Below are 23,796 nucleotides of genomic sequence, written 5' to 3' on the forward strand. Positions count from 1 at the left end.
TTTTTGTATCCCCATTTTATTATGCATACTTTAGTGTGATTTTGATTTAGAAAGCTAAACACTATTTGGGTAATAACAGATAGAGGTGGTCATTGATTTGCGCTAATGTAAAGCAGCAACTCCAATAGGTCCCTCCTGTTAGTGAGGGACAAACAAATTAGAAACAAACAAGACAAGGTATTGGAGTGTGCTGTAGTTCAGTACCTCCCAGCACAATAATATAGAAATAGTTTCAACCATTAGTAATTCCAATTCTCTTGTCCAATCTCTGGATTCAATAAAACGGGAGATGTCCATTGTAAAATTAGGTTTTATTGACAGACATCCAATGCGTTTCGTCAACACGACTTCATCAGGAGTATTCAACAACAATACTGATCTCTAGCATAACATCCTAGATGGACTTATCAGGGTGGATATAAAATCAATCAGTTTTATACTCAAAATAGGAGTACTAAAGGATTTCTGTGAGGACACAATCCTGGACCAAAAAATAGAAGTATCAGAGGATTTTTGTGAAATCTAAAGGTGGCCATACACATGCAGATTTATCTGCAGATCTGTCAAGTTGGAACAAAAACATGGTTATGGATAAGAGCAAATGACAGTTGACCATTTGCTTGGAAATTCTGGAAAACTGACAAACTGTCACTCATCCATAACCATGTTTTTTGTTCCAACCAGCCAGATCTGCAGATAAATCTTACTAGTGTATGGGCACCTTTAAGGTGGCCATACATCAGAAAGATATTGTACCCAATCATACAATCTCAACTGATTGTAAGATGGATTGTATGCAGATTGTGTGCACATCTTGTGTACACAATCATGCAGTAGATGGATTGTATGATTGATTGTATGATCGATTGTGTGTAGATTGTGTGTCCAAAAACCACCAAGGACTGCCGGGGATTTCAAGGGAAATTGTACACAATCATGAGCGCAATCGATCTTAAGATCGATCTTTCTGATGTATGGCCAGCTTTAGTCCTGGACTGTAAGAGGACAGTTGGCCACAATTAAACTGGATACAACTTATCCCAACTGCAAACAAAGGTCTGTTTGCAGTTGGGATACGTTGTATCCAGTTTCATTCACTATTTGGGTGATGTTCTGCTTAAACAATAAAAATATGCTTAATCCTTTGAGTGCCAGGTGAAGTTTTCAAAATAGGTGTGAAAATTACCAAGCAAACATTTTTATTCATTATAATGTCCTGTAATGTTTATCTTATATGGGAAATATAATCTTTTTTACACTATATTTTAAATTTGAATTTATATAACAAATGTGAGCGATGCTGGGATTTTCTGTGGTTATTTTGCACATCTATCACAGAGATGTAGGCACTCAAAGTGTTAAGACATTCAAGAAAGAAATATGTAAAGTTATGTTGGTGATTAGTTTCAACAACAACAAAAGGCTGCAAAAGTGTGTACACATGGACCTTATTCTGATTCGTTCCTCCGCGTGTTCACACGGGGGACTGAGGTTCTGCATCTGTGCATTTCTGCGCATATGCAGATGCAGGGTGTGAGCAGGCATTGCAAACTACATGATCGCTGTCACACTCGCACCTAACAGTGCGGCCGGAGGACATGGGGTGGCGGCGGGGGACACAGCCCATGGGAACGCCTAGCTTTTCATGGGCGTTCCCATGAAATGCTGGGCATTCCCATGGTTATCGCATGGTGACATGGGGGGCTTCCTGCACAGAGCGCTCGCAGATCTATTATACCATAGAGGTGTCTCTGATCTTCCAGAGCTGGAGAAATCATTCGATGGTCACCGACCATCGAATGATTTCTCCCTGGCTGCAAATGGAGGATTATGCAAATCATCCATTCGCAAACCAGATTCACAGGGATCATGGAGTGCGAGATGGGTGGCCGGCACTGTGGGTGGCATCTGGCAGCGAGTCAACCAGAATGAGGTCCATGGTACGATCAGCAGCTGCGGATATTGATACCGATATCGGGGCCCCGGCGGGGCGGCAGACAAATGAATACCCAGGTGGGGTATTCTGGGTACTAAACAAAGGAATGCTGCAGTGTGAACAAGCTTCAATGCAAAACGTACGTCACGTCTAAGGAGAAGCCGATCACGTGGTGCACATACGTGACCGGCAAACCTGCTGCCGCCGTTCGCTACTGAGCAGGGATATCGCCGCTCAAACAAGACGCCGGGCAGCAGCCAGCATCAGTCGGATCTCAAGGGACGGTAAAGTAACCACGGGTGGACTTAGTGTCCTACCCGATGGTATATCATTTTACAACCAATAGGTGCAATCATAGGGTGTATATGTAGGGACCTTTGAGCACAAAGTGCTGTGTATGGTGTACATGAACAGAGGTAGGGAGCCATGTGAAACTGGGCAGGTGTTTGTAATTACTCGCTGATGTTTCGTGCAGAGTAAATGGAGCCGGCCATCAAGTGCTCTGAATCACATTCATACAATCACACTCTGTGCATAGTAATATATTGAATGTAGGAAAAAAAACATCAATGGAATTTGGTTGTAGCAACTGTGTAGGGACGATGTACAACAACCTACTTGGCCACATAGTATAACAGTGTGTGCTCTTTGCCAGTAGTGAAAATACTCATTTCCTAGTATCTGTTTTGTGGCAAATTGTATTGAAGTCAATTAAGAATGCTTGGCTTAGAGGCGAGCAGGCGTGTCAAACTCAAATTCATCGGGGGCCGCATCAGCAGTTTGGTCACCCTCAAAGGGCCGGTTGTATCTGTAGGACTATGTGTCCACTCTTTATTATCATAAATTATTGTCACTGCATTCAATTATTACTGTTTTTTGTAATAATGTAAGTAATAACTAGCTCTGAAAGCAGAAACATAGTCAGAATAATGACAAGTAGATATTCAAATGTACAATTTTTAGAAAAATGATTTTGGGAGGAGTTACCTGGATAATACTTGAGAAAGTTCTCAGGAAAGATATTCCTTCCTGATAGGGGAGATTGGGGACCTGAAAATGACTTATTGGGCTAATATGAGCTGCTTGGATTTTGAGAAAGATGGAAATGGTCACATAGCTATCCTAACACGTCTTAAGTGGCTCAGTCGACCTGAACACTGTTTGGCCTTGAAGTCAAGTTAGGAGGAGAGCAAGGCCTGGTGTGTAAACGTCACCCTCAGTGACAGATCCCCATGTACAGCGGCCAGCCCGAGCTTGACACTACTAACCTATTCCAGTGAGCCGCCTCGCACACACGGTTACCACATGGAATCCAGCAGTAGTAGCAACCAATCACATACTTCCATTGCTCCCATCCGCTACTACCAGCACGGATCGCCAGCTGCGTGACGTCCCAGCATTTCCCAGCACCAACCCCGCAGCTCCGGCTACGTGAGCTGATTGAAGGGAGAGTGACGTCACACAAGTTCCACAACTCCATCTGGATGCACGCCCTGATTGGCTGCTGCTCCATGCAGTAGTAGTGCAAGCCGTCAGACGTGCGGCATGATGTAGGAGTCACAGAGCTTCTGGTAGCTCTCATGCATCTCATGGGACACACTGCCCCTGCGTACTATCTCCTCAGCAGACTGCAGGCCAGGATCTCAAAAAAAGAAGCGAGAATAAAAGGTCAAGTCTGGCGGCGGCTGCGCGGGCCACATGACGAGGTCTGGCTGGCCGGATTTGGCCCGCGGGCCTTGTGTTTGACACCCGTGGCTTAGAGGCTGCTGCTGTAATTTTCTTTACTATCAAATAGATAGATGCACATTTAGCAAATTTGCTGCCTTTATGCATTTCCGACTGCGGATTGGTGATCTATATTGGCATGCAGAGCAGACCTTGATTAAACCTGACAATTTCAAATAGAGTCACACACTACTGAGTGGGCACAACATACAGATATTTGTCAGCAACCTACAATTTTTGCCCTAAAATTCTCTGTCCCTCAAAGGTGGAATCTTTATGGATGTACCAAGACCATCCACCCTGCAATGCTGTGGTAACAGGGGGTGCCGTGGTTTCCTGTTTAAAGGGCCACCTTCTCGATCTTCCTTCTAGGACAATATATGGCCGCGGGACTCTCTCACTCCTTCTCCTATACGATACAGCAAGACGTGAGGAGCAGCAGAAGCCCTGCGTACCATAAAAATCCTAACTGGAGAAATTCAGCTCTCAAACCAAACATTTTTGTGCTATCCCTAACAGAAAACACACCATTCTCCTATCAAAGGAGGGTCCAGACGGACAGTCGAGGATCACCAACCTTGCAATGCCAGTTGGTAACAAGGGGGTGCCCTAGCTGTCTGCCTAATAGGATCACCTTTCTTTACTATCCCTCAGGGACCATACATGGGCACGGGACTCTCTCACTCCTTGTCCGATACTGTATAGCAAGACAAGTGAGCAGCAGAAGTCTGGTGTACCATAAAAATCCCTACTGTATGTAAAGAGATATTCTTTTATCGGATGTGAGCGATGATTAAATCCTTGATATCACCTGGTCACTTTTTCAATTTTTATGAGATTGGTATGATACCATATCATCATTTTTTATATCTCTATGACTGCATAAATTAGCGTTATCTATAACATAACCGACTGAAAATTAATATTTGCAAATCAAAGGCATGCAGAAACATAACAGTTTCTTCCCAAAAACTATTTTTGTTGTGTGGGAATTCACATAGTTAATTAATTCAATAAAATATTTTAAACTGCAATAAGGCACAATAGTTCACCCCACCCAAGTTTCTTTTTTCTTGTTTTTTTGTGTGTACTAAACAAAGGAACCATGAAGAACAGCACTGTTGAAGTAAATTTACTAAGATGGGTGTTCTGTTGAAGATGTCCATAGCAGCCATTGTTCTGTTCTTTATAGTTCCTTTGTTGTGTACATATTTCTGACCAGGGCCGATGCTAGGGTGTCTGGTGCCCTCCCACAAACATGTGGCCAGTCACATCCTACCCTCAAGGGGTGTGGATCAGTTGGTCACCAGCAAGTTGTTAGACAGTCATTAGGTCGACACCATGCATTTATGTGTCTAGGTCGACATGCAGGAAGGTCGACATGAGTCTAGGTCTACAGGGTCATTAGGTAAACATGGATTAGGTCGACAGTCAAAAGGTCCACGCGGGGGTTTCACTGTATTTTTACCCAAATGTTGACACAGTGTACATGGACACAGGTTAAAGTGCACCATGTCACCTCGCAAGGCTCACTGCACTCGGCACACTATTTTATTCTCCCGCCACGCCCTACTGGATGGTAGGGCATGAAATACCACCTGTCAGAACATGTTGGCTCAAAAAACAGTAAAAAACCTCATGTCGACCTTTTGACTGTAGACCTATCGGCCCTGTCGACCTAATGACCCTGTCAACTTAGACTCATGTCGACCTAGACACATGTCGACCTAATACAAAAAGCAAGTGACAGGTGATACGTGGCGCAGTGCTGCCTTAATTCACAATCCCTGAAGATACACCCTTACTTCAAAAACATACAATTGGAAAGAATTGGGATATAGAAAAATGGCGCAACGAAATACTTGAAGTTTTTTTCCTTATATTACAGGCTCCTCCTTAGACGAGATGAGGTTGTTCTCACGCAGGTATAGATTACTGGATCATAGTGTTCAGTGGAAAAACATAAACAATAAACAATTAAAATTTAAAATTGTGTGTGTGTCACTTTGTATAGACCATTAATTAAGTGATAATTTGAATAAGGAGGTAGGTTTTAGACCCACAGGCGTACCAAGACTCACGTTGTTTTAAGATGGTATCCCTCTCATAAAGGTTTCTTTGGTACGATCTTGGGGAACTTCACTTCTCAATAGGGATTTTCTCCGTTGTAAAGTGATCAATTGTTTTCACACATGCTCAAAGGAAGAAAATAAGTTGTGTCTAAGACTCAAGTGTGATCAGATTTTTTTTCTTTTTAAATGATATGGGTGAGTGGGGGGCTGAACAAAAATGATGAATTTTGACAGCATACCTCACTTATGTTTTTTAAAACTGAAGAACACATGTAAAGGTTTCTTTACCTTAGAAAAAGAGGGCGTACCCCTACTCACGATGTGATCAGAAGATTTCAAACCTGTAAAGGTTTCTTTACATGTGTTTCTCCCTGGTGCAATAGGTTATACAACTGTGCAGATCCGGAGAGTTTCCAGATATAACTTGATAGAGTTTATCTTACTCAACATTATATTACTTATACCATAGCATAATTCTTGTCAGTATAGAGTATTATAAAGACCCATATGTACTAGCATTATATATACTTATCTTGTGTACAGGAAGCTGAATGGGTTAAAAGATATATTCCTTCTGAGTTTCAGATTCTGTAGATAACTCAAGGTTACTAATGATACCCATATGGGGAAATATCGGAGATGGCATAGTAAAGTTACGTCAAACCAGTTATAGACTTTGTAACTCCACACTAGGGGAGTGTAGCATGTGAACATGTATGTATTTGGTAATATCCCCTCCCATAAGGGGGAGGAATTATTTGTGTTTCATGGTATAAGTATATGACCAACGAGCTAAGGAAGGGACGGTACGGTGAATAAACCTGTTTGAAAGAGACCGTCTGCAGTCATTTCTAAGGCTCTGAGATATCTGCGTGCTCTTGAAAGGAAGGTCGCATTCCAAAAGCTTTCAGTGGTGGCTCGTCCTCGGATGACAGAAGCAGGAAAGAATGCGTACATTTGTGTCTGCTATTTACAGAGGGATCTGAGGTGAGTGGAATCTCTTTTTTTTTAAAAAATATATATATATATAAATATATATGTATATATTTTACTCTCTCAGAATCCCTGTTTTAAAAGGCAGAGCATAAATATACACTTGCGTTTTTCTTGCAAACCTCATATAAAAAACCCATATATGGAGCATTTGGATATCGCACAGCTTTGGATATGACTGCATAAGTTGTGTTGTTTTTTATTTATTTTTATTTATTTATTTATTATTATTTTTTATTCATTTATTTTATTTTTTATTTTTTTTTTATTTTTTTTTTGAGTTTTTTGTTTGTTTGTCAGAATTTTGTATGCACATGTTTCATGTTGTATGAATTGGCCATCTTAACGAGGCTTGTAAGTGGAGCGATCTGAGTCCGGTATTACTTCTGGTTAACGCCGGACAAAGTGCTCTAAAAGCGTTTTTGTTGTTTGTCTTGTAAACACAAATAAGTTATACGGTGTGAATAAAGTTCAAGAGGCTTCTAAGACTTTCATTGGAATATGCTGTGATAGGCTAGACCTGCCTTATGACAAAGTTTGCCCCTGGAAGCCATCTTGAACAAATTAGGATACAGCCCTTATAAAACTAAAAGTGTTTACGTATATGTTGGGGTGTGAGTGACGGATTGTCTGTCTAACTGTCATTTAAACAGCAACAAGCGTAAGGTGCATATAACAGAATTGCTTGCAGTAATACATTTTTTAAAGTGCTCAGAACAGGGTGTCTGCCCAGGTTATAAAAGTGGTATCATATTATTGTCCTGATAGGTGGTTATGATATTTTGACTTAGATTGAAAACAGGGAACTGAAAGCCGCATCTATATTAAACTTTAGCCAATAGAAGCACAGTTGTTTTACCTTTCTGCACAACGTTACACACTGCTTTACGCAAGTGGATAAAGGCCACACCCACAGGAAGTAATTAATCCAATGGGAGTGAACAGTGGAAGGTTAATGGAGCGCTCCCCCCTAGAGGTTGTGGCAGAAAGGGAAGGTAAGAAAATCGATCAAATCGATCATTTCGATTTTAAGAAGGGCTAATTTTCATAAGGATAGAAGTTTAGATCCTGTCGCATGGAAGCAATTCCAAGTGACGAACTGTCATTGGCTGCAGAAAAAAGGTTATATAGATACAGTTAATATATGGCTTACAGTTTCACAAGAAATAGAAGATGAAAAGAAACAGAAACAGGAGTTGTCATTTGAAAGTCCACCCAAAGATGGGTTATCTGAGGCTAGGACACGCAAGCAATTAAGAATAAAAAATAAGTATCTTAAACAAAGACAGACAGTATAAAAATCCAGATAAAAATAATGGCATCCAAAGTAACTATAAAAAAGAAATTAAAGTTTTGTTTTTATTTAAAAATCCTAGGAATAAATAAATATGTGCCCAGATCAAACAACTGATCTGAGAAAATAAAAAAGCTTTATGTTTGAAAGTCTGCAAGTTGGTGATTTTGGAAAATGTATCCTGGCCAGGAAAATACTGTTAATGAATATCTTAATTTTCCCTATATTACCAATGAGCAGAATCAAATGTACAGTTTTGTGTTCAAAGTAATGAACTAAAATCATCAAATTTGTGTCATTACATGTGTGAAATCATTTGTAATGTTTAATGTGCATGTCTAATTCATATGTATGCAATTATGATCTTTGCATTTGGTGAATTTTAATACTAAAGTGTATTTAAACATTCAGTATTTAACATTTAAGCATGTTAAGGATTTAACTGACTGCATGACAGCCAAAGGTCACGAAAGATCACGTAGCTGCAGTGTGAAACAGTGAATGTCTTTTTTTTTATGTTCAATGCATGTGACGTCAATAACAGCTGCTATTGCAGTAAGCTAGCTACAAGAACCATTCTTTAAGATCATAGCGCTGATTTTAAAATTGTCTTTTTATTTTTTTTTTTTTAAATCTGATCAGTATTTAAGTTGTATGTTTCATTTGTTTTTTAAAAAAAAAACAATTATGTGACAGTAACATTTGTTTTTTTGTCTCCTTAGTAGAAAGTTAAAGATACGAGCTGACTGCTATTTTCTGTTCTCTTTTTTTATAGAATCATAGCAAACTTTTCAGTACAATTAAGTGTATTTTTTGCATATCAGATATTTCTTGATTTTCATTGGGTATTACTACTTGAATTTTTCCTTAAAGTAAGAAAATATGTGGATATATACACACATACTCAAACACATATGTGTGCATTTAATAAGAACTTAGTATTTGAAGGGAACGTTATACTTCTTTACTATGACATTATTTGGAAATTTAGTTTTACGTTAAAAATGCAGTGCTAAAATAAACACAGTTCCTATTGTTGTTCATATGTGACTATGTTATCTTTCATAGCTTAATATGAACAATGATACTTTACTGAAACATTGTTACAAGCCACAGAGTGGCTCATTCCTGTTTTGGGTATTTCGTTAGAAATGTTCTGTTCTGTGTTTAGTTTGTATGGTCTCTCTGGATTAGCTTTCCAGGTTTTGCATTAGCTTTTGGGGTTTTGCCTTATTCACTTGTTCTTGTATTTGTGGGCACAGCTACTCCTATGGATCTATAGCTTGAGTGTTCTGTTAGGCTGCACAGGTGTAGCTTGTGTGCTCATTAGTGGACTTTATAGTCTGTTTTGTGTCATTTGTGGGTATAGGCAGTTTCTCTCCCCGTCATCTATTACAGATTCTGCAGAAGTTATCCTCCCAGATTGGATCACATCCCAAGTACCGGACAAGCTGTGGTCTAAAGGGCCCTACATACGCAGAGATGTGTGCCAGAGATACATAACGGGAGATTCAGCACAAGAGATTTCACTCTTGTGGCTCATTTCAGACAATGAGCCACATACAGAGAGATTTGTGTCAGAGATTCAAATTGGGAGATTCAGCACGGGAGATTTCAAATCTGTCACAGAAAGTGAAGTACAACACTGCACTTCATCACAAAAATGTTATTATTACTGAACATTACTTATTACTCTTTAATAAGTATTCTTTCACCTCCCCCTAATATTGCCCCCCCCAAAAAAAAAGTTAATCATTGGTGGCTAGTGGTTCCCCCTGCACCGACCGACCCCCCCCATATGCAAACTTTTAAACATTGGTGGTACAGTGGGAACGGACATAAAAAAAAATACTTACCAAGTCCGGGGTCCAGCATCTCGTCCTGTCATACAGACAATCATTTTGTAAAATAAAAAAATGGCATGGGGTCCCCCCCCCAGGCATGACCAGCCCCGGGCTTTTTGAGTGGTCCTGGTTCCCAAAATCCAGAGGACAAAGTGCGTGGGGTCCCCCGGATTTTGGGGACCAGCACCAGGCTCTTGAGCTGGCCCTGGTTTCCAAAATACGGGGGGACAAAATGAATAGGGGTCCCCCATATTTTGGAGACCAGCACCAGGCTCCACTAGCAGGGGGTGTAATGCCATAGCCAGGGGACACGCTTGATGGTGTCCCGTGGCCAAAGCATTACCCACCCTAACTAGTTAGCCCAGGCCGGGAGTTTTTGGGGAGGTGGGGACCCCCCAAATAAGGGGGTCCCCCCTCTCCAGGGCACCCCAGGCCTGGGCTGCAGCCCGGGGCTATCCCCTGCACCCCTGGGCGGTGGGTGCAGGGTTGATAGCTTGTTTAACAGTAATATTGTCTTTTACAGTAGGACTACAGGTCCCAGCAAGCCTGCCCCACATGCTGGTACTTGGGAGAACCACAGGTACCAGCATGTGGGGCATTAAAGGCCCGTCGGTACCTATAGCCCCCCTGTAAAGGAAATATTAAAATAAAACACACAAACACTGGTTTTAAAATATTTTATTAATCTGATTCTTCTTTTTTCACCCAGGGGAGCTCAGCCCCCCAGGGCTTCTGCGGCATCTTCACCTGGGGGCGGTAGCCGCCTAAGCTCTTTTGCATGGCTGCCGCCTCCCAGGGCTTCTGCCTCTTCATCTGTGTTCTTCACCTGGGGGCGGCGGCCTTTTAAGCTCTTTTGCATTGGCCGTGCCTCCCAGGACTTCAGGAGCTCTTCTCTCCTTCTCCGCCGTCGGACTGACTGCCCCTACCCCGACTCGAGCTGGCTAATATAGCCAGCTCTAGGGGGCGGGGCAATGACGCGGCGAGCCGTGATTGGCTGGCCGCGGCCATTTTGAAATTTACATTTTTTTTTTTTAAACATGTCCGCCGCGCTGCCGCCCCGCTGATGCCGAGAGGAGAGGTGAGGTGGGGGTGGCGATGGGTGCTACAGCTGGTGGGGGAGGGGGGTCAGGGGTGGCGGCGGGTTCTGCGGTGCGGGGTGCGGCGGGTCTGCGGCGTCCGCAGTCGCTCGGCCCTGCTCATCTGCCCGCAGCCACACATGCGGGAGATGAGCAGGAGCTTTCTGAGCGACTGCTCTGTATTGTACAGCCCGTCCGTTCTGAATGAATCTTGGACAGATTCAGAACGGCGGGTGCGCGCATGTAAATCGCTGTGTGGGCTATATACACAGCGATTTACATGCATCTTCAGGCATTTTCTGAGCGATTTGTTAGAATCGCTCAGAAAATGCCTGAATATCGTGCTGTATGTGGGGGCCTTAAGGGGAAGATGGACACTGGCAAGCTGAACGTACAACCTGTCCAACTGCAACTAAAGCCAGGAGCAGTGCCAGTATCCGTAAGGCAATATCCACTGAATCCTGATCAAAGAGTCGCCATCACCAAGCAACTACAAGCTTATATACAGTCCGGCATCCTTGTTCAAAGTAGATCTCCATGGTCGACGCCTTTGTTTCATGAATGATTCATGACCTTAGAGAGGTCAACAAGAGACTGTTAATTAATTGTCCCATTGTGCCTAATCCACACACCTTGCTGAATCAGATCCCACCATCAGGGGCCTGGTTTACGGTGATTGATCTGGCAAATGCTGTGCCCATCACTAAAGACTCTCAAGAACTGTTAGCTTTTACACATGATGGCAAACAATACTGCTGGACACAATTACCCCAGGGGCTGCTAATAGTCCCAGTGACTACTCTGAAGCCATGTCACTGGTTCTCCAGGCTTGGAGACCCTTTTTTTCTCAGAAGAAACTCAGCTTATCCAGTATGTCGATGACCTCTTGTTAACTACTACAACTCAAGACAAATGCCAACATCAAACAGTGTCTCTACTCAAGTTCCTGGAAGAACAAGACTGCAGAGCTTCAAAAGAAAAACTACAGCTCTGTAAGCAAAAAGTCATCTATCTTGGACATTGTATCTCTCAAGGCATCAAACACCTGACAGAAGACAGAAAGCAGCTAATACTGCAAGTCAAAGTACCAAAGACTGTGTAACAAGTCAGGTCATTCCTGGGCCTGGTGGGCTATTGCAGAGGCTGGATACCTCTTGCATCAGTTTACATGCAAACATTATACAAGGCCATCAAAACAGAGGGTCTACATTCAACAGATGAAGACATGGCTCAAGCAATTCAGCAACTAAAGTTGGCCATTGCTTCTTCACCTGCTTTAGGCCTACCAAAATATTCTAAACTTTTCACCTTATATTGTCATGAGGAAAGAGGACATGCTTTGGGAGTGTTAACACAGATCCACGGAACAAGACAAAGACCTCTTGCTTACTATTCCAGCAGGCTTGACAATATCATCCAAGGATCACCTACATGTATTAAAGCTGTTGCAGCGGCTGCTGTATTGAAGGACAAGTGCACAGACATTGTTCGTAATCATGAACTAACTATACAAGTACCACATGCTGTTACAGAAATCCTACAACAAGCAAGAACCAAACATCTTTCAGCGGCTAGACTCACCAAGTACGAAGTGTCCCTATTGTGTGCAACCAACGTGACAATCAAGAGGTGCACTACCCTCAATCCTGCCACACTCTTACCAGCTCTGTTGCCGGAACAAAAGGAGTATGAACATCAATGTTCAAAAGGAGGGAGAATAAGGGGACAATCGCCTTCTGTCAGTACAGTATCATCTAACACAGCCCAGAGAATGGAAGTCGATACAGAAGCTGAAAGTGAGGACAAAAAAGGAAAATACTAATACTTAAAATTTTTCCCATGACTGTCTTGCTTTGATGGAACAAGAAACCCAGACATTGCCACACGTCCAAGATATGCCCATACCCAATGCTCATTACGAACTATATGTTGATGGGTCCAGATTCTATGAAGATGGCAAGCCCTAGACTGGATATGCCATCACTACCGACACTGAAGTAGTAACTTCTGGAGCCCTACCAGCACACTTATCAGCACAAGCAGCTGAACTTGTGGCCCTTACTAAAGCATTGGAGCACGCAGAGCATACAACAGCGAACATTTATACAGATTCCAGATACAGCTGGGGAGTGACAATGGACTATGGGTTGATCTGGAAAAACAGAGACTTTAAAACAATTACAGGTAAACAGATACAGCACGCTGACCTCATTAAAAAACTTTTTCAAGCATTAATGAAGCCACACAAAGTTGCCATCATCAAGATTCAAGCACACACAAAGAATCAAACAAAAGAAACAAGAGGAAACAATCTTGCAGATGCAGAAGCTAAGAGAACAGCAAAAAGCCCAGCCAGTAGAAGGAAGACACTACATGGTCGTGACGGAAACGGAAGAACCACAACACATGGCAGATATGCAGCAATTAAAGAAGTTCCAAGACCAAGCAGGTCCAGTGGAAAAAAGCAGAATGGCAAAGGAAAGGTGCAGCAAAAGATGAAGAAACAGAGCTCTGGAAAAAAATATGAACTGTTATGTCTACCCAGAGTACTACACCCAGCCATGTGCCAAGTCACTCATGGACAGACCCACCTTGGGAAAGATCAAATGACTGCCATTACTAAAGAGAGATGGATTGCTCCAGGATTCCAATCAGCAGCAACACTTCATACACAAGCATGCTGGATCTGTGGAACAAGCAATCCAGGGATAAGAGTAAAAACTCCACAAGGGGCAATACCAAAAGCAACAGCTCCTTTTCAGAGACTGCAGATTGACTACATTCAGAAGCCTAAGTGTGGAGTGTATGAATATGCACTTGTAATAATGGACATTCTATCAAAATGGGTGGAGGCTTTCGCTGCAGCAAAGGCCACAGCAAGGAACACAGCTAAGAAAATCCTCTCAGAAACTGTCTGTAGATATGGTGTCCCAGATGTCATTGAGTCAGATGGGGGACACACTTTACAAATTCTACAGCAGAAAACAATCCGCATCATCTCCAGCCAGGAGATTGGGTGTATCTTAAGAGACATGTTCGGAAATCGCTTGAGCCCAGCTATGATGGTCCATTTCAGGTCCTACTGACTGCACCAACATCAGTGAAGCTACAGGGAAGGGACACATGGATTCATGCCTCCCATTGTAAACGATTACAAAGTTAAGTTTGAAGATGCAGTTTGCTGAGATGTTATTGGGGCCCAAAACCTGATAAATGTCTATGGGGATGTATTATGTGTTTGGCAACCACAATAGTGGCAATAATATGGTTATGTACAGTATTAGAGGCACCAGATTAAGTTAATAACAATAGTACAGTACAAGTTACCTCTATAGTCTATCCCAAACCACATTATATGAAAACAAAAAAGGGAAGTAGTAAGCCCTAACCATGAATGTAGGAATTTACCACTCATCTCAAGGTGTATTTGTGAGTATTGTGGACAGCCACCTGAGGAAACATGCATAGTACCTGCAGCACAAGTGATAAATCATGAAGATCTAAAAATTATAGGATTATGCATACTTGCTTATATTTGCTTTCAAGGTATTGATGTGTGTTTTCTCTATTTGTCTGAAACAGTGTCAGTCCGCAGCAACTACAACCAAGTTCAAGAAACTCATATCTGGAAGGACACAGAAAGCAGAGAATCAGTCTATTCCGATGGATGTGAGCCAACGGCTGGTTGCCCTCTGACCTCAGGGAGAAGCTACCCTTTCTCAGGGATATAACCCACTAGAACCATCTGATGAGACTAATCCTTTGCATAGTTAGGCAGTTTGAATTGTAAGATGTCCGACCACTATGAGTTTTTCTTATATTTATAATAATTTTTTGTATTTTTGTCTTTGTTTACTACTGTATGTAAACAATGTAATCTCAATTGTAATGTTTAATTATTATAAAAAGGAGGGAGTAAATGATAGAGTTTATCTTACTCAACATTATATTACTTATACCATAGCATAATTCTTGTCAGTATAGAGTATTATAAAGACCCATATGTACTAGCATTATATATACTTATCTTGTGTACAGGAAGCTGAATGGGTTAAAAGATATATTCCTTCTGAGTTTCAGATTCTGTAGATAACTCAAGGTTACTAATGATACCCATATGGGGAAATACACTCTTCTATGTCATCGGAGATGGCATAGTAAAGTTACGTCAAACCAGTTATAGACTTTGTAACTCCACACTAGGGGAGTGTAGCATGTGAACATGTATGTATTTGGTAATATCCCCTCCCATAAGGGGGAGGAATTATTTGTGTTTCATGGTATAAGTATATGACCAACGAGCTAAGGAAGGGACGGTACGGTGAATAAACCTGTTTGAAAGAGACCGTCTGCAGTCATTTCTAAGGCTCTGAGATATCTGCATGCTCTTGAAAGGAAGGTCGCATTCCTAAAGCTTTCAAACTCAATACAACAAATCTTTACAATATCATAAATGATTTGGGGTCCATATAAAATGGCATACCTTACTCACACCTTTTAATGGGGGAAACAAGCCCGTAGCAGTTTCTTTAGCAATAGGTCAGCTGCTGGTATGCGATTATGCCAAATAGAGCCAGGAAACCGATTTGATAAAAAGGTATCTCCACAAAGTTTAATCCAAAAAAAGTTCTTTCTACGGTACTGCTTTCCTAGCACGGCGCCCATCTCATTGATTGTATGCCTTAAGTTTAAGGTACTTAAGGCATACAATCAACGCGATGGACCCGATTTTTTAATCTCATGGATCTTATGCATCCATAAGATGCATGAGATCCATGAGATGCATGAGATAAAAAAATCGTGAGCCCCCAATAACCATTGTTAACGCCACCAGCACTATCAACGCCAACCCGAAGCGTGGCGAGCGCCGCGAGCCCGCGAGGGGCGTCGGTACGCGTCCTCCGAATTTTTCATACACCCACTATCCACGTCGGCGTGGAGTTGAATTTATATAGTGTGGCGAGCGCAGCGAGCCACCGAGCCCTAAGTGTGGCGAGCGCAGCGAGCCCCGGGAGGGGACGCGGACTACTTTACATGTATCACGCGTCCCCTCGTGGGGCTCGCTGCGCTCGCCACGCTTCGGGCTCGCCACACTATATAAAATCAACTCCACGCCGACGTGAATAGTGGGGGTATGAAAAGGTCGGAGGACGCGTACCGCTGCCCCTCGCGGGCTCGCTGCCCTCGCCGCGCTTCGGGTTGGCATCAATAGTGGGGTGGCGTTAACAATGGGGGGGCCATTTCACCCATGAGAGGGGGTTAGCAATTAAAATTGGGGTTTTGGGGGCTTTTTACATTGATTCCAATGTAAAAAATCTCGTCGATCGCGTCGATTGCATCATCTCATGCATCTTATGCCGCACAAACACATAAGATGCATGAGATGCTCATCGCGTCGATTGCATCATCTCATGCATCATATGCCGCACAAACACATAAGATGCATGAGATGCTTGAGATATCAGCCCCACACATACAATCTAGATCGTGGGCGCCGTGCTAGGAAAGCAGTACCCTTTCTACATGTCCCATACAATAGACCTTGTGGGCCAAACCACAAGATCCAACACAATAATTCACAAACCAAAAAATAATTTTTAAAAAAGGAATAAAACCAATACATACATCCAGAAAGTGTGTGGCAGTTCACTCTCCTCTGACAGGATCTACGCGTTTCGGTCTAAGTAACCTTTATCAAGATGATAATGGGTTTGATTCCCACCATGGCCACTAACTGTGCAGATTTTAGGAAAATTGACAAAGCAGCCTGAGCGCTGCGAAACGCGTCTTGAGGAGTCCATAGAGGAGGATCAGCAGTTGAGGACCTGCAGGGCACTTCACTAACAATACTAGCCCGCCGCCTGACTGACATTTATCTGCGGCAACCAGGTCCCCACTGCGCATACAGACAGCCGGCTGGGAAGCGAGTCCAGCAGCCGCTGTCTGCACCAGAGGTCTGCGCTGCACACGCCAGCACATGGAAGTGCTGGGCTGTTCCTAACCCAGTGGAGCACCGTCCATCCTAGCCCAAAGTCGGGCCGACGGCTGGCGCAGCACCCAGAGAAAGGGTTCAGTTAACACCAGGCACTTGGCTCGGTACATCCATCAGGCCAATTCACAGATGCTCTCATGATTGGAGGAGACAGCACCAAGCACCAATAAGGAGTTTTGCTATATATACGGTGTGTATCCGTCCTGGAAGCCCTGATACCACTTGGAAAGACTTATAATATCTTGCCCACAGCAAATTTGTGCGAGACTGAAACATCTGTCCACACCTGGCAATTTATCCATCCAATCAGGAACTGGTAGCTATTGGTTACTTCCAGTGCTATTTTTGTAGGAAAACAGGTTCAGGAACTGTGGGCGGGGCAAAAAGTGGGCGGTGATATGGGAGGAGCTACAAAATGGGCGGGCATTACATTAAAAAAAAGAAAAACATATAATTCCTCCCAACAGTGGCAGTAACATAACAATCCCCAGCAGCAAAGTGGAGAATATGCGCGCGCCTTAGGTGCACAAGGGTGTAGCCTCACTGCAAGGGGCACAGCATTGCCGGAAAAGACTACTTTATACCGCAGTTTTGCAACCTGCACGCAGAGAATTGGCCCATTATACATATGCCACACATCGTGATGCCCATTATACATATGCCACACACCGTGATGCCCATTATACATATGCCACACACCGTGATGCCCATTATACATGTGCCACACACAGATGCCCATTATACCTTTTCCACACACCGTGATGCCCATTAAACATATGCCACACACAGAGATGCCCATTATACCTTTGCCACACACCGTGATGCCTATTATACATATGCCACACACAGAGATGCCCATTATACATATGCCACACACCGTGATGCCTATTATACATATGCCACATAAAAAGATGCTCATTAAACATATGCCACACACAGAGATGCCCGTTTCAGCAGATCTGTTCTCCTGTACCCGGCTCCCTATAGTGGCAGCCTTCATCCCTCCTTCACCTATCAGTCTGTGGCACTATACCTATCTGTTTGGCACAATACTAAGTCACGGTGCATGCTGACACATCTAAGGAACCATGGTGTCAAATTAGGTGGACAAAATAAAAGAATGAATGAAGCAGCAGCAGCAATAAGAGCACCACACAGGTGGGTGTTGGTCCTGGAGGTGGGTTAATTTGCACCAATGGGGTGAGGGGGGTATAGGAAGAGGGTCACTCACTCTCCACTTGTAGCACCCCTCTGTCACCTCCAACGTAAAGTTGATCCGGGTCCCCCGAGTGAAAGGCAGCAGGACTTTGGGGATGTTGAGTTTGGAAGAGTAGGAGGCGTGCAGCCCCCCACCCAGGAGGACACCAAGCACCCACACAGCCAGGTGCCCCATGTCTGCCAGCAGTGCCTTTTCTGCAAGTACTGCACAGATCACGGTGAGCAGGAGGCGGGCTGCTTGTTATCAGCTCCTGCCGGCGGCCATGTGTTTCATGTGCAGCAGCAGCAGCAGCGTCCCCTCCTCCACTCACACCGCTATCTGACTCTGATAAAGAGAGTGAGGAGGCGGGTGCTGCTGTACACAGAGTAGACACATGTATGTACCGCACTGTAAGATCGGTAACAAAGATCCGATCTGCGGTGGGGAGTGAGCCCTTTCATGGCGCCATGCAAGGTGACGTGCTATGTAAAATTCATATCTCTCCCGCTGCTGGACCGCCAGCCAATAGGCGCTCGCGGTCCAGCAGCACCCAGTTGATTGGCTGCTGGACTGCAAGCGCCCATTGGCTAGCGGTCCAGCCAGCGTGAGACGTGAATGTTACATGGCAGCACGTCTCTCTCCATCTGTAGTGTAAACAGCGGGCAGGGTAACGGGGAGCAGCGAGCAGGCAGGCGATGCCGGGCGGCCTGGAGCAGGTTCCGGAACGCCGTTCCTGATGACGTCATTTTTAATTTGAACTTCAGGAACGGCGTTCCGGACCGTTCCGGCTGAAAAATAGCCCTGGTTACTTCTCATGCAAATGCAGAGAAATGGCTTTTTTATAATCTTTTTATTGAAGTATTGCATGCATGCAAACCATTGTCTTTTAGTATAATTTTGTGTGTATATATTGTGTTTTTGTGTTATTTGTGTAATAAATTGTTTCAGCGTACAGAAGGTGCCCACTGTTTCTTTTTTCCTATTGATACCTCCATACCTGGAGTGGAGGATTTGATTATAGCAGTTCGCCATACTTTAGATATTGCTGATGTGGACCCGGTTCAGCCGGAAGGGTTTTTCAAACGGTAGTGTAAGTCTGGGGTGACGTTCTCCGCAGACCGGAGTTTGTCTGGCTTATTAAGTGAGGCGTGGAAGCTGCCTGAAAACGGGTTGTTATGCTGAGGAAATTTGATAATTTGTAACCCATGCCTGAGGATAACATAAAATTGTGGGAAAAAGTTCCTATAGTGCATGTACCAGTGGCCCCTCTGTCAAAGGCTATGGCCCTCCCTATGCAGAAGGGGGCAGCATTTAAAGACCCTGTATATAAGAAGATAGAGGGCTGCCTCAAAGCCACCTTTAAAGGCTGGGGTTTGTCTTACAACCTGTAATTGCTTCTACTTGAGTCTCAAAGGCCATGATTGTATGGGCAGATGCCTAATGTGCAAAACTTCAGCCAGATACCGAATTGTTTGGTTTGGCTGAGTAATTAAAATGTGCAGCAGAATATGTATGTGAGGCATGGCAAATAGGGAGCAGTAATGGCGTCCAAGGTGTCAGCTACCACTGTCATGGCTAGAACAGCATTATGGCTCAAGGCTTAGGAGGCAGATAATGAATCTAAGAAGTGACTGAATGACTTTTAAAGGGGAATTCCTTTTTGTTGGAGTCTCTAATTAAATAGGCTATGGGAGGAAAGAATACCTTCCTTCCTGTGCCGGTGGCAAAGCAAGGTCCTTCAAAGTATAGGGCCTTTTCATTCTTCCTTTCGGCCTTCCTTTTGGAGGGGAGCGTCTGGTAGGGGACAATCAGGCAGAGTTAAGTTTCCCTCTGGTAGAGGAATATGCCAAACCCCGGTTTGGTGTCTTTACTAAGAAAATTCTTGGCATGCTGGGATCCCCGGTCTGGTATCACAGTATGGGTTTGACACCTCCAATTTTGGACCAGCTGGTTACAGTCAATGCAAGATCCTTGGGTACAGAATGTGATTTCATAGGGTTACAGGATAAACTCAGGGGGGGGGAACCCTGAGGCGTTTTCTTCCAACTATCCTGCCATGGGACTCACAGATGAAACAAGCCCTTTTGGGGGTGGTGGCACCCCTCACACAGAATAAGTGGGTGATCCCAGTGCCTCCAAAGAGTGAAAGAAGGGATTCTATTTGAATCTCTTTTTGGTTCTAAAACCAGATGGCTCTTTCAGGCCTGTCCTGAACCTGAAGTCCCTGAACAAACACTTATGGGTGGCTTACTTCAGGATGGAGTCTCTACAGTCCAATCTGCGCAGTATGGAGCCGGGAGAGTTTATGGCATCCATCGAACTGTAATATATGAGGTATGAAAGGTCCACAGTGAATTTACCATTTCCAAAAACACGGTATTTGGAAACGGTAAAAAAGCAGGGTCCTACCCGTTTCAGGCAAGTTTTTTTGGCACTCTGAACGGGTCTGAAACGGTATTTAGGACCCAGCCAATGGTGAGCACTGAGCTGGTCCCGCTCTGTGCATATCTAATGAGTGAGACCCAGTGCAGTGAATATTTAATGAGCGGGTCCCCGCCCCCTGCATATGGAATGAGTGGGACCCGCTCTGTGCAGTGAATATTTAATGAGCGGGTCCACACCCCCTGCATATGGAATGTTATAGAATTATAGTAACATTTTATATAATATTAGTATTTTAATTATTTATTTAGTTATTGTTTATTCCTGTTTTGTATTTGTGTATCATTTAACATCGCCTTACAGGTAAGTTTTCATAACAATAAGGAATTATGAATTTAATGAACCACTCTGAATTACCATTAATTATTCCATAAATGCAATCATTCAACCCTGAAAATCACTGTAAACTTTTGAACAATACAATATATGACGTATTTTTCACATTTTTTTGTTAGAACAAGAAAATTCGCCATTGTGTATATTATTGGTTTATTTTCTCAACTAAAATTACACAATACAGACAAAATATTTGTGAAATATTTAGGTTACATCCATCAATACAATTTAAGAGGAGAACAATCATTGAAGTCATAGAAAATGTGTAAATGTGTTAGTCTATAAGTTGTTGCATTATATTCAAAAGGAAAAAAATAACATATGCAAAGGAAAGAGCACGAATGTGTTGTCACAGCAATAATAATTGAATAATATATTGAAAATTGCAGTACTCAAAAATCCTATGCACTGAAAATTCGTTAGTTGGGCGCCCACTAAGCTATTTGCTTAGTTTTACGTATCCCCTCGCGGGACTCGCTACGCTCGCCACGCTTCGGGCTCGGTGGCTCGCTGCGCTCACCTCACTATATAAAATCAACTCCATGCCGACATGGATAGTGGGGGTATGAGCGTACTTACTTTAGTGGGCGCCCAACTAACATATAAGTACCGAAAATTCAACATAGGTCAAAATTGACTCGAGCGACTTATGTATTACAATTTTTACTGTACAAAAACTACCATTTGAAATAAAAAGTTACACATAATTAAATAATTAATATGACTATGGAAACAGTCAAAAAAACAGTCAAAAACATTTTTTAAAAATTCCAAAAAATATAATAGATCTAAAAGAAATACATTTTATAAGGGACATAGGAAACTTAAATGGAATTGCTTTTCCAAACTTAATGATATATGTCTACTGTGTCCTTCAATAGCTTTATGCAGTACTGATAGCATTAAGAAGACACTGTTTTCGTAGATAACGGGATTGCTTAATGATTGTTTAATGTAATGTATTATATCATGTACATTTAATTTATGATTAAATGCATATTATTTATTCTGACTACAAGAGGACTGATAATCTGATATCATCTATTCTCAACAATTACATGCTATCCCTGGATTAGCAAAACCAAATTGTCATCTTAATGTACATAATTTCTGTTAATAATAATTCCCCATAGCTTTGCCACTGGGCATTTAGATCACTGAAAATATCAATATTAAAATGCATTGTGCAACTTTTCTTCCTTTTGTATTTTTGAAGCACGTCTCAGTATTTGTAATATATGCTTTACATGCTACATTTATTCTACGTCAGTATTTAAAATGATATAAAATGATGTTACAATTATGTTCAGTTATCAGGTCATGTTAAAGGCTAGAGCAGAGGCCGAACTATTATAACCATTGGGCCAACAGTATTATTTGTTTAATGGAAAAAAGGTTGATGCATGAAAGGTCGACATGCATTGGGTCAACGGGGTCAAAAGGTGGACGTAAGCAATCGGTCGACATGAAAAAAGTCAACATGGAGGTTTTGTTTTTTAAGAAAGGCGGTTTTTCATACTTAACTATCCACGTGGACATAGAGGGAGAATATAATATTGTGTAGAGCGTAGCAAGGCACTGTGTCCGAAGCATGGCAAGCAAAGCCAGCCATGCGAGGGGAGGTGGTGCACTTATACAGTGTCCATTTCGATCTGTTGACCATGTTCACCTTTTGCTTGTCGACCAATAGTAGTTGACCTACTGACTGTCAACCCTATGACCCATACCACTGTCAACCACTTGCAAGTTCCACCACTGTGCTATAGTATGCACTAGACCACTTACACAATGTGCTTAAAGATAAGGAAAGTGTTCCTGTACAATGTACCACATGTTGGTAAGTATATCACATACTGTATTTATTGTACAGAAGTTTTTCAGGATCAGGCTGCTCCACTTTATATAACATTTTAATTTGTGCAATGGTCTTCTGTGGAGAACTCGTCTTCTGGGCATCTACTGTATGAACTGATCTCTCCCTCGGAACATTATGTGCTTAGCTGTTCATGCTTTGCTGAATTTGGGGCTTTACGTTGTACCCGGGCAGTGATGCCATGAGCTCTGATCTCATGTATGATGGAACGTAACTGGAACAACATGATAGAAGACAACTGGGGAACATCTTGTGGCTGCTGCAAATGGAAGACAAATATAGTATAGCATCATAAAAAGTACAGTACAAAAATGTTTTTTATATATATATATATATATATATATATATATATATATATATATATATATATATATATATATATAGCCTAATTCAGATTTGGTTGGAGTGGCGGTACTTATTTCCTAGCACTGCGCCCTTCTCATTGATTGTGTATGCCTTACTTAAGGCATACATAATCAATACAATTGAAACAATTTTTTAATTGTATGGATCTCATCTTATGCATCTCATGGATCTTATGCATCCATAAGATGCATGAGATCCATGAGATCCATAAGATGCTATAAGATAAAAATCGTGAGCCCCAAATAACCATTGTTAACGCCACCAGCACTATCAACGCCAACCTGAAGCGTGGCGAGCGCAGCGAGCCCACGAGAGGGCGGCGGTATGCGTCCTCCGACCTTTTCATACCCCCGACTATCCACGTCGGCGTGGAGTTGATTTTATATAGTGTGGCAAGCGCAGCGAGCCACCGAGTCCGAAGCGTGGCGAGCGGGCGCGGACTACTTCATATGTATTCAGTGTCCCCTCGCGGGGCTCGCTGTACTCGCCACGCTTCGGGCTCGGTGGCTCGCTGCGCTCGCCCAAGGATGGAAGCACAGGATCACTGACCTACCATTGGGCAGCTTGTGGCTCCATTCAAGCCATCAATTGCAGAAACCAGGAAACTCCATCCAACAGATGATGATCCCTGGCCTCTTCCATCCTTATA

General features: G+C 42.8%; 1 protein-coding gene across 1 annotated transcript in view; it reads right to left on the minus strand.

Moving 5' to 3' along the window:
- Positions 1-21,040: 21,040 nt before the first annotated feature.
- The window catches only part of LOC146074755 (protein tyrosine phosphatase domain-containing protein 1-like), a 40,278-nt gene continuing 37,522 nt past the window's right edge, over positions 21,041-23,796 (minus strand). Inside the window, exon 13 of the mRNA XM_083183215.1 lies at positions 21,041-23,040. Within this exon, the coding sequence (XP_083039341.1) occupies positions 22,897-23,040 (144 nt within the window). The 3' untranslated portion in view covers positions 21,041-22,896. The remainder of the gene's footprint in view (positions 23,041-23,796) is intronic.

The sequence above is a fragment of the Crinia signifera genome, chromosome 4, assembly GCF_055691185.1.
Source record: "Crinia signifera chromosome 4, ASM5569118v1, whole genome shotgun sequence".
NCBI classification, from domain to species: domain Eukaryota; kingdom Metazoa; phylum Chordata; class Amphibia; order Anura; family Myobatrachidae; genus Crinia; species Crinia signifera.